The following is a 12,511-nucleotide window of genomic DNA, read 5'->3' as shown; positions in this document are numbered from 1 at the left end:
TCTTTTTCTCTCTCTGTCTGAGTTTCCAAGTGCTCCTGGAGAAAGTTAAAAAAAAAAATGATGACTAATTCTACTACAAATGAAGTACTATCTAAACCAAAGTGGGACTTTACTACTGAATAGCAGTCCTTTTATTCACTTACATCCATTTTCACATTTATTTCAGTCTTACCCCTTCCTCCTCATTTCATATCACTCAGATGTCTTCCACCACTTATCTCCTACTTGCCTCACCCCTTTCCCTGCACAAATGTTCCTATTCCATCCCATTTCCTCCAGAAGATTGCCTCCTCTGTCATTCTTCTCTCAGTACTCCCCAGTTTCTCCCTGTCTACTGGCTGCTTCCGTACTGTCTGAAAACACACCCATGTCTCCCCCATCCTCAAAAAACCTTCCCTTAATCTGTCCATCCATGAGAGCTATTGTCCTATGGCTCTTCTCCCTTTCATGGCTAAACTCTTTGAGGTCATCTGTAATCAGTGTCTCTGCTTCCTTTCTTAACTCCCTGCAGAATGATGGCTTCTCACCTCATCATTCAAAACTGTTTCCCACGTTACCAATAATGTCTTAATTGCCAGATCTAATAACATTTTCTCAATCCTCATCTTTCTTGACAGTCATTTTCTTCTGCTTGATATTCTTCTTTCTAGGTTTCTGTGATACTCCTCCTCCTGGTTCTTGTTCCATTCTGACCACTCCTTTCCAGTTTCCTTTGTAGGGTCATCATCTAGGTTGTGCCCACTACCTGTCGTGTTTCCCAGGACTCTGTCTGGGCCCTCATCTCCCTCTGTATTATTTTGCTTCATGGTTTCATTAGCTCCCGTGAGTTCAATTCTCATCTTTATGCAAATGGTATTCAGGTCTATTTAATTCCAGCCTCTCTCCTGACCTCCAGACTTGCATTTCCAACTGCCTATTAGACATTTCAAACTGGATGTCCTGAGATAGCTGAGTATGTCCCGAACTGAACTCATTGTCTTTTCCCCTAAAACCTCCCGTCTTTTGAACTTTCTGTTACTGTCGAGGGCACCACCATTTTCCTCAGTCACTCAGTCTCACAACCTAAGTGTCATCCTCACCTCCTCACTCTCACCCCTTCCCCCCATCCAATCAGTTGCCAAGTCTTGTTGATTGTCCCTTTATAACATCTCTCATACACAACCCATTCTCTCTGACATGGCATCACCCTGGTTCAGTCCCTCATATTCAGTCCCTGGGCCATTGCAGTAACCTGCTGACTGGTGTCCCTACCTCAAGTCGCCCTACTTCAGTCTGTTAATTTATTTTCCTTAAGCACAGGTTTGACCTTATCATCCCCTTATTTAGTAAACTTCAGTGGCTTCCTATTACCAGCATCAAATATAAAATCTTCTTTTGGGAATTCGAAGTCCTTCATAACCTGGTCCCCCTGCTACATTTCCAGTCTTCTTACACCTTACTATCCCCCATGTTCTCTTCAGTCTAGTGGTACTTGCCTCCATGGCCTCCTTTCTGTTCCTCACACAAGACATTCCATCTCCTGACTCCATGTATTTTCACTGGCTTTCCCCCATGCATGGGATTCTTTCCTTCCTCATCTCTATTTTCCTTCAGGTCCCAGTTAAAATCCTCTTATCTTTTACAAGAAGTGTTTCCTGATCCTACTTAATTCTAGATCTTTTCCCTTTGTTGATTATCTCCTGTTTATACTGTATATATGCCGGTTGTATATTGTCTCCCTCCTTAGAGTCTGAGCTCCTCAGGAGCAGGGATTGTTTGTTTACCTTTCTTTATAATACTTCTCATGGTGCCTGGCTGAACAGAACAGGTGCTTAATAATAAGTTCTTTGGACTGGCTGTTGACTAACATCCTGATTATCACATCCCACAGTTGCTTTCCACACCTTCAGTTTCTTCAGTCTCCAAACTCTGTCCTCATCTGTCTCTCTTACTATAAATAGTCATATCTCTTCTGAAAATCTTGAGGCCATTCATCCAAACTACCTTAGTTTCCGTCTTCCAAACCTCACAACTTGCCCTGTTTCTTTGCCCATCCTTTCACCATTCCCTCCATTCTCAGAGGATTAAGTAGCCCTCATTATCTTTGCCCTTGATTCCATCTGCTCCCATCACCGCCTCCTGGACACTGCTGAATCAAAAATCCCTTTTCTCTCATATTTATTATTTCTTCTCTACCACTTCCTTCCTGTCTGCCTGTACAGTCTGGTCTCTCTCTTTCTATTTTTTTTTTTTCGGCTAGGCAATGGAATTAAGTGACTTGCCCAGAGTCACACAGCTAGTAAGTGTTATGTGTCTGAGGCCAGATTTGAACTCAGGTCCTCCTGAATCCAGGGCTGGTCCTCTGTCTACTGCACCTACCTAGCTGCCCCTGATCTCTCTTATTCTAAAAAAATAAAAATAAAAATTTAAAAACCACCTTTCTAGACTTCAAGGTATTATCCTATTTATCTTCTTTCCTTTATTGACAAATTTACAAAAAGATTACTCGGTCCTAAGTTCCCTGATAACTGAATTTCACATTCTAACATCAACCTTCTTTCATGGTACTGGCTTTCTCTACATGTCACGCACACCTGACCTCTTGCTGTTTTCCTGTCTGATCCTGTTCTTTCTCTCATCTCTGCCAGTAGACATGCCCCAGTATGGCACTGGCTCCATCTCCATGGCCTTATCTCTACCTGTTGACATCCTTTTTTTCCTTCAAGGCCCACTCATATATTGCCTTTTCTGTGGTACCTGCTCTGATCCCTTCCTTAAATCTCACAGACCCCTCTGACTTCTTCTAATGTGTAATACTGCTAGGTCCTGATTGTTGTGAATAATGAGTCCTGTCATACTGATTTCATACCACATATTTCCAATGGAATGGAACCCATTACCATTTTTTACATAGTTAAAACTTTAAATAGTTTAAATTCTAAGACTTGGTATAATTTCATGGGATCCATCGTTTGTGCGGAGACATAGCTGTCCAATTATTGGAATACGTACTCTTCCGCTACTAGATTGCAGGTTCTGTGAGGAAATTATAGCATTTTTAATTAATTCCTTCAGCCTTTCACAATTCTTTTCACATAGTAATTTGTTGTATAGTCATCAAATTGCATTGTTTATACAATGAATTATAATGCTTTTTGTTTTTTTACAGAACAACTTTTCAGTTGCCATGAAATTATTAAAGGAACTGCATAGAGAATCTAAAACAAGAGAAGACTGGTTGGTGAAATGGATTCACAGCTACTGTCGATTCAGCCACAGCCGCAGTCAGACACAGAGTAGTTCTGAGCAGATTCTTACAGTTCTGAAAACAGTCTCGTTACTGGGTATTTATATTCTGCTGCACAAGACCTATCTTTTGTTTTGTTTTGGGGTTTGTTTGTTTTTTTTACACCTCTATGGAATATAGTTATTCCTTCACATTACATTTTTTATCAGAAACTTTTTTCTTTCATATGATGTTTGACAATTAAGAACTTAGTTTTTAGACATTCTCTAAAACCAGGTGAAAATTGACTTTTCTGGAGAAAAGAGAAGAAAATTTGGAGCAAAGGGAGCAGGTTCAGGATGACTTTTAGAACATGAATCTCTTTATGAAATGAGAGTCATAGAATTTTTTCCTTCTTCCTAAAAATGTTGTGGGTCTCACTTTGATATTACTACTGAGCACTTTAAACTTCTCAGAAGAAAGTATTATTTTAAAACCAAATTCCCCTTTGGGGAATTAACTTCTCCTTTTAGCTTTAGAATATTTAATAATATGGCCTATGGAACAGAGAACGGAAAAAATTGCTTTTGCCATGACTGCCTGCTTTACAACTATTTATGTCCAATCTTGTAGAATACTCATAATTATTACTTCTATGTCTGCTTCCACATGTGCCCCAACTCAATTAATTTGGTAATATTTTCATCTGTGATTTTATGTTACTTTTAAGGAATCTTTACAACAAATATAATTTATCGCTTAATAACTAGTTTGAGCTGATGAAATGAAAATTGTATTATTTTTTATTATAGGGTAATTTTTAAATTTAAGGGATTTGTTTCTCTGGATTTTGATACAGTTATTGCTGATGGAAAAATTTCACCTCCCTGAGAAGTAATTTATCAATCACTATGAAAACAGTCCTTACCCTTTTCTGGAAGGCAGCCTTATTTAATATTATCTCATTTTTTAAACCAATCTTATTTTGAATAGTTCTTTAAAACAATTTTTGCATCTTACAGAATTATTTAAAATTTATGGGGTTCATTTGCTTAAAAAAATTTTTCTTTCTTTTTTTTTTGGTGTGTGATCCACCAGATGAGAACATATCAAGCCACCAGAGCAAGAATAATCTGACTTTCCGTAATGAAAACATTCTCCTGGGTATCACTTACAACATCATGGCTAGCTCACTCAGTAGTGAGCCAGCTTGTCTTGCCCAAATTGAAGAAAGTAAAGCTAAAAAAGTTTTAGAGCTTTCTGGAGCCAGTTCTGAGGATGCAGAGAAGGTAAATAATGGTGGGAAATTGAATGTTTAATGTTTTAATACTATATACATACATGAATTTAAGTTGCTTGCTATAATAGAATGGTATAGGTCAATGTCACTAAGTGTTTTCTCTTGTTGGCCAGTCAGTGAGAGCCAGAATGATTTGGGTTTAAGGCATGATCCTTAAGAAAGAAATCTAGTCCATAAACCCCAAGATATCTTGTGAAGTTTCAGCAATCATAATTTATATTTTGGGCAGAGCACCCATAGGTGAGGCTATGATACCATATGTGGACAGAGAGAAAAGAAAAAGGAAGAGAAGGAAAGAAGGAAGGAGCTGTGTTGACCAATTGGAACTGGCCAGTTGGGTCACCAGTAGGGAAGCTACTACTACTCACAGGATTTTGTTTGCCCTTTGTTTCTTGAAGAGGACCATGACATGAAGAAGGCAATGCCATGACTTGCACGTGAATTGGATTTAAGTGAGACAGGGCTGTGCAAAGTCACCAGCCTCACTGTCTCCTCTTGAGCCATCTGGGATGACTGGAGGTGGCCCCATCAACAGTAGGTCCCAGCCCAAGCCTTACTTAGTTATTGTTTGGGCCCTGATGGCCCAGAGTGAATGTAAACAGCAGTTGTTTCCATTTTGTCCAGAAACCCTGAGGGTCTTCACCTCCCAGGTTGATTTTTTTTTTTTTTGGACTAGGTAAAAGAGGCCATTTTTTGCCTCATTTGTTAACCTAGCCTTAATTACTGAATGGATGTTGCCTCAGTCAACCTGAGACCTGGGAAGGGCCTTAACTTAAAAAGGCCAAGGTCTCCTGCTGCATCCAGGGCCGGCTCCAGTCGTCCTGATCTATATCTTGACACTGGACCCAGATGGCAGAGAGAGAGTGAGGCTGGTGAATTTGCACAGCCCTGCCTCATTTAAATCCAATTCACTTGAAAATCAGGACATCACCTTCCAGATGTCATTGGTCCTCTTCAAGAATGAAGGACAAACTAACAAGTGTTTTCTAAATGTACTTCTTAGTCACCCATAACTTTGGTGTTGGGGGGAAGTGGAACACCATGAAAAAAAGACTAACAAAATGAACAGCAAAAATTTCTTTTGCTTTTGTTTAACACAAGTTGTGGGTCATGCAGTAGCAGCTGATTCTGCCGGAATTTGAACGTTTAAAGTATGACACTTCTTTGTTGTAATTAAGGAAATTATATTTGAGTGAAGTCCAATATAACAATTATGGATCAAAATTTTAGTTCTGAAACTTATCTCTTAAAGTTCCATAAATGGAAATCAGCATATATCTGTGTATTGTTTCTATAGACACTTGGAATTTTTGGTATAAAAGTTGAACTTTTAAGTGGTGACTCACCTTAGACCAGGGATAACTTTTTTTGTGTCATGGACCCATTTGGCATTCTTATGAAGCCTATGAACCTTTTCAGAATAACATTTTTAAATACATAAAATAAAGTACTTAAGATTACAAAGGAAGCCAATTATATTGTAATATAGTTATCAAAATTTTTTTAAGAAAAGTTTTAAAATTGTCTTAACCAAGTTAATCCCTAATTTAGATAATTCCTCCATAATGGAGCTACTTTTTTTTTAAGATGTCTCCTTATTTCATCCCAGCTAGAAGTGCAGCAGCCACTCACATTCCCAATTCCACTACTGATTGGCACAAAAGCTTTGAATTGCTCCATTTCTGACCTGAATCATATTACCTGACCTTAAGCAAGCCTGTTGTATCGGTGCCAGGCTTAGTGTAGACACCTGATTGGCTTAACCCTACTGTGTGTCAGCTCAGAAATGCAAGTTATCCCTGAACCTCAACCCTCCACTATCGCGGAGAATACAGGTCTGTGCCACCACAATCAGACTACCTTGCCAGTCAATCTCATATCCATCATCTTTTCTCCACTCGTGTGGATATCACCATCAGTCAGACCTTCCTCACTGCTCACCTCAGCTATTGCCGTAGCCTTCTCTCTGGATTCCTAGGTCTCTGTCTCTCCACCTGTCTGACTCTCTGTTTCTGTTGTCTGCCTTTCTTTCCCTCTCTCTTTTTCTCTGTTTCTCTTTTCCTCCCTCCCCTACCCAAGTTTATTTTTTTTTCTTTTTAAAAGTACATTTTTATTGATATATGTTATTACATAACCTAAATTTCTGTCTGTATTATATCCCTTCTTCCCATCTAGAGAGTCATCCCATATAACAAAGATTAAAAGGAAAGAGAGAGAGAGTGAGAGATCAGCAAAACTGATCAATACATTAAAAAAAACAATACCTGATGACATATGAGATATTCCCCTACTATGGATCCTCTAACCCTTGAAAGGAGTGGGAAGATTTGTCTTCTCATATTTCTTCTTTGGGGACAAGCTTATTCATTGTAATTTGCAACATTAATTTATATTATTTTATAATTTTTTTACATTTATATTTTTGTAGTCATTGTATATATTGTTTCCTTGGTAATACTTTACTTTGTATCAGTTCTTATGTGTCTTTCCATGCTTTTCTACATTTATCACATTTTCAATCTTTCTCTTTTATTTTTAGTTTTTAAAATTAATTTATTTTTAGTTTTCAGCATTCACTTCCATAAGCTTTTGAGTTTTAAATTTTCTCCCCTTCCCTCCTCAAGATGGCATTTAATCTGATACAGGCTATACATATACATTCCTATTAAACATATTTTCACGTTAGTCTTGTTGTAAAGAAGAATTGGAACCAATAGGAGGAACCACAAGAAAGAAGAAACAAAACAAAACAGAAGGGAAAGAAGGATGTGGTTAGCATTTTCCATCATGAGACTTTTGGAGATGTCTTAGATCCTTGCATTGCTGAGAAGAGCTGTCTATCAAAGTTAATCATCGCACAACATGTCTATTATTCCTGTTTCTGCTCACTTCACTCAGCATTAGTCCATACAAGTCTTTCTAGGTTTTTCTGAAATCTGCCTGCCCATCATTTCTTATAGCACAGTAGTATTCCATTACATTCATATACCACAACTTGTTCAGCCATTTCCCAGTTGATGGGCATTCCCTCAATTTCCAATTCTTTGCCACCACAGAAAGAGCTGCTATAAATATTTTTGTACACACGAGTCCTTTTCCCATTTTTATGATCTCTTTGGGATATAGCCCTACAAGTGTTACTGCTGGGTCAAAGGGTATGCACATTTGGGTATAGTTCCAAATTGTTCTCCAAAATGGTTGGATCAGTTCACAACTCCACCAGGGATGCATTAATGTTCCAATTTTCCTACATCTTTTCCAACATTTATCCTTTTCCTGTTTTGTCATGTTAGCCAATCTGACAGGTGTGATGTGGTACTTCAGAGTTATTTTGATTTGCATTTCTTTAATTAATAGTGATTTACAGCATTTTTTCATATGACTATAGATAGCTTTAATTTCTTCATCTGAAAACTGCCTGTTCATAATCTTTGACCATTTATCAATTGGGGAATGACTTGTACTCTTATAAATTAGACTTATCAGAGACAATGGTTGTAAAAGTTCTTTCCCAGTCCAAGCTTATTTCATATTACTTCCCTTCACACACTCTACATTCCAGCCAAATTAGCCGATGTGCTGTTCCCTAAAATTGCTTCTGTGTGTTTGTGCAGGCTGCCCCTGTCCCTGGAATTTTTCCCTCATCTTAGAATCCCCAGCTTCCTCCAAGGTTCAGTTCATGTACTACCTCCTATGGGAAGCCTTTCTTGACACCCTAGGTTTTTTGTTTTTTTTTTAGTGCTTTTTCTTTCCTCAGATTATCATATATATATATACTTATGTGTTCACATGTTTTACCCTCCTGGTAAAACATATACCATTTTAAGGTAAAGACCATTTTTTATTTTGTCTTTGTAGCTGAAGAGCCCATCACAGTACCATGTTCATAGTAAGCACAAAAATGTTGGTTGACTTTTATGGAATGGAACCTAGTTGTGAAAAATTTTGTTGATAAAGCTATTTTATTGGTACTGGTGCAAATTTACTTCAAATTAGAATTTTACTCTAAATCTATACTAGTCAGTGGGGTTGAATTTACAAATGGGATGCAAAGACAATTTGTATGTTTCATCTAGTTTTTCATTTACCATATGAGTGGGTTTATTTTGGTTTTGTTTCCATGTCTTTTAGCTAAGCAGTCTTTGTTTTTAGCTCTTTTCCTCCACACTTAATGGACAACAGGACAGCAGTCTTCTATGAAGAACAGAGGCTTGCACGTGACAGGAGCTGTCCTCCTTTGCTGGAACTTGACCATAGGTCACTCAGTAAGAAGTCCTTCAGGCTGGATGTTTGTTAAATCTTTTTCAGGTCTCCAATCATCATCTTAATGCATGACTTTTGTTGTCAAAGAGTACACCATAAATGAACCTCTTCTCATTGTTAGTAGAAAATAGTTATTTTTTTCTAAGTTTCACAGTTGCACATCTAGATTGTTTCTTGTTATGGTTGAATTCTAGATTATTGGAGGTCTGCACAAAAAAGCATTTGAATATCTTTTTAAAGCTGCAAGAAGAGCTGAAGAAGAGGTCCAGCCTCACACTATGGAGCACATTGATGTAACTGGAGTCATCGACGCTTACATGACCTTGGTAGATTTCTGTGACAAACATCTCCGTAAAGAGGAGGAAAGTGCATCAGGTGAGAGAGAATCTGGAGAAATATATTAAATGGTCTTCTTGCCAAACATGATGTTTATCAGGTGGGAAATTAGGCAAAAAGTAGATAGCTTTCTTTGACAGTTACTCTGTGTATAGAAGATAAAGTAATATTTAAGTGGAGTGTTGTGCTTGGCATTTAGGTGTTTAGCACATGCTTGTTGATTGATTGGTTATACCAGAAAATAAGGGCAAAAGTTCTGTGTCAAGCTTACCAGTTTTCAAAGTGGTCATGACATCCTCAGCCAGAATGTCTGCATTTGAATAGATTCCACTGTCCTGTTATCTTTCCATTTGCATGGTTTAAACTTTCATATTTTCACTTGTGGCTGTGACTCATGTGGTCTGCATCTCACTCCTGGAACAAATTCCATAACCAGCAGATGCTCCTTATGTTCCCTGCCCAGGACTTCATAATGTTTCATGCAGGATGGATAATCTAACTGAGAAGATTTCATTTTGAGATAAAACCTCTTCCTCAAAGTCCAAAAATGTTTCTGATGTTTACTGGTCAAAAGAAGTGATGAGAGAAGAAGGGACACCAAAGTGTGGCACAAGGAGAGAGGGTTTTGTCTTCAGTCGTGTTTGTCATTCTCTGAACAAAGATAAAAATACGTTGAAGAGTAGGTTTTTGGTAACATGTTTTCTTGATTATGTCATTTTGATAGTTGTTGATACTGTGGAGCTGCGAACATATCCTGCACTTGTGGTGGACAAGATGTTAAAAGCCTTAAAATTAAACTCTAAAGAAGCCAGGCTAAAGTTTCCTCGACTGCTTCAAATTCTAGAACGGTATCCAGAAGAGACCTTGGGCCTAATGACAAAAGAGGTCAGCAAGTCCTTTTCTTAACATAGTGAACTTTATTTGAAAACAGTCCCATTTATATTTAAATCTATTCATATGGTAGTGATTATTTAGTAGCATTTCCTAATAAATGTCTGTTTTTGCTTAGTTTCGTTCTGGTTTCATAAAAATATTTAATTCGTGTTACTGTAAAATAAATAAGTGACCATATTTGCCTTGTTTTCCCTGTGGGTGTTAAGGGAACAATGTGTCTGAAAACAAACCAAAAAGAGTAAAATTGTGGGTGTTTTGGGGACTGGGACATGAATTTTCTATAAAAACTGAACTACCCAAAGATCAGACAGTTGTTCCTTGTAGTTAAATTATAATTTGTACTATATACATGGGAATCACTGTTTAAAAAAAAATAGATTGAATAAATTGTCATTGCAACAAACATTATTAAGCATCTTTTCTGTCAAAGGCATTGTGTTGAGTGCTAGAGATATAAAGATAAATGATTCTGTCCCTGTCCTTAAGGAGTCTATATTTTACTGTGAGGGATATGACCTGTACATAGATAAGTATGATATAAGGTAGGGTATGATGGAGGGGTGGGAGGTAGTGAGGCAAAGGAGATTTACAAAGTGTTCTATGAAGAGTCAAGATAGGAGAGCATCCTTTGAGCTGTAGGATCAGGAAAGATTTCATAATAAAAATTATAGTCTTTTACACTTTCATTTAATTCATCCTATCTCTTGAACATGATGAGCTTGGCATATATTTCTAATATGATTAATAGTCAACAGTATTAAATATAATCAGTTACTAAATGTAGGCAGCTAGGCGGCACAATGGATAGACTGCTGGGCCTGGAATCAGGAAGACCTGAGTTCAAATCCAGCCTCAGACGCTACCTGTGGGAACCTGGGCAATTTAATCTCTGTTTGCTTCAGTTTTTTCAACTGTAAAATGGGGATCGTAATATTACTTACTTTGCAGAATTGTGAGACTCAAATGAGAAAATATTTATGAAGTGCCTAGGACAGTGCCTGGCATGTAGTAGGTACTATATAAATGCTTATTCCCTTTCCCTTTCTCCCAGTCAACAGATTATAAACATTTATAATTTTTTATCAATCTTTAATTTACATTTAAATAAAATCATACATGTGTGTACATGTGTGTGTACATGTATACATAAGTATAAAACAAATTATTTGAAAACCTGTGCAGTACACACTAGAGAAATCCGGCACTTCCTGTTAAACATGACTGGTGGGCAGAAGGGATGGGTGGCACGGAAGAATCATGGGGTTGTTGCATTTTAATGCTATAAGGTAGCTTAGAGATTATCTATTGTGAATCTCACAGAAATGAAAATGTGAAGTTTCTCCTTTTATTCCCACGAAAGCTGGTAATAGGATAAGATATTGCCATTAAAGTCTTGTGACCCCAAGGAAATGGATGTTTAAAAGTAGGGTTTTCATCCGCAGTGGCCGATGACTGCCAGTTAGTGGCAGAGGTCCTTTGGCAGGGAGGCATGGTTCAGAGGCTACTGTTGCTACCACCATGACCATTTTTTATATCTGTTTGCCTGTCAGTTATGTTCAACTGCAGGGAACACAGAGAGAGGATTTCTCCATCAAAGACCACACTAGTGGTCCTAGGTCTTTTCCACCTTATTTCCTCCTCCTTGCTCTGTCTTCTGAAGAACAGCGTGGACAGTCAGTTCAGGAGTACAAGTCATGTCCTGCAGTGGGAGAGAATTTGAGGGGTGTAGCTGCACATAGTTGAAGTGTGTCATGTACAGTATCAGCAATGTAGGGCGGGCTCTGGTAGGAACTGGGGAATTCACCAATGTCTTCTAAACTTGATGAATCTGAGTTACATCTTTTATTCCTTGCTTTGCTTTGGATCTGAGGAAAATGCTAATGACCAGTAAGCTGACAAAGCAAGGAGAAGAAAACAGTTTGCATAAATAAAATCTGCCCTCATATATTGAGTTTTAGGTGGTAATTTCATAAAGGTTTTACTGTTATAGTAGAGAAGGGCCAATACCATATAGTGGAAGGAGAGCATTGGCTAGAAGGTTAGGAGTCCTTGGTCCGAGACCTAGCTTTGTCACTAGCTAGTAACGTTCTTAAATTTTGGCAAGTGTCTTTACCTCTCTGGCCCTTAGTTTTATTATCTGTGAAATTATAGGGCTTACTATATGAGCTAGTTACTCTTCAGTTCTAAAATTCTATGATTATATGTATCTTTCATTGGAAAACACGAGGCTTACACATTGAATTCTGAAACAGATCTGTAGCTGTGATCTTTAAAGAGGTGTATTTCAGGAGCACAGTCTCCTCCATTAAAGCCCTGCTCTGTTGCCTCTTCATGGCATAGAAGTGACCCTGAGTTTTCAGAGGCATTTTCAGCAGAATAGGAGCTCTAATGGGTCCTTGAAAGCCTGGGAGTATGGGCATGATAATGGATTGCATATCTGCCATTTAGAGACCAGCCTATGCTCACCAAGTTGGCCGTAGGGTGATGAATTTTTTTAGCCACAGCAATTTTTG

At 38.0% G+C, this 12,511-nt stretch overlaps 1 protein-coding gene across 4 annotated transcripts in view; it reads left to right on the top strand.

The window, feature by feature from the left end:
• LOC114053672 (DNA-dependent protein kinase catalytic subunit-like) overlaps window positions 1-12,511 on the top strand; it is a 167,918-nt gene that overhangs the window by 135,265 nt on the left and 20,142 nt on the right. For all 4 annotated transcript variants that reach the window (XM_027876779.1, XM_027876781.1, XM_027876780.1 and 1 more), the window contains 4 exons: window positions 3,149-3,323; window positions 4,304-4,494; window positions 8,963-9,143; window positions 9,829-9,989. In XM_027876779.1, coding sequence (XP_027732580.1) covers window positions 3,149-3,323; window positions 4,304-4,494; window positions 8,963-9,143; window positions 9,829-9,989 — 708 coding nt within the window. The remainder of the gene's footprint in view (window positions 1-3,148; window positions 3,324-4,303; window positions 4,495-8,962; window positions 9,144-9,828; window positions 9,990-12,511) is intronic.

The sequence above is a fragment of the Vombatus ursinus genome, unplaced genomic scaffold (genome assembly GCF_900497805.2).
Source record: "Vombatus ursinus unplaced genomic scaffold, bare-nosed wombat genome assembly UNPS02014812.1, whole genome shotgun sequence".
Classification (NCBI taxonomy): Eukaryota; Metazoa; Chordata; class Mammalia; order Diprotodontia; family Vombatidae; genus Vombatus; species Vombatus ursinus.
This window is presented reverse-complemented; position numbering and strand designations above follow the sequence as displayed.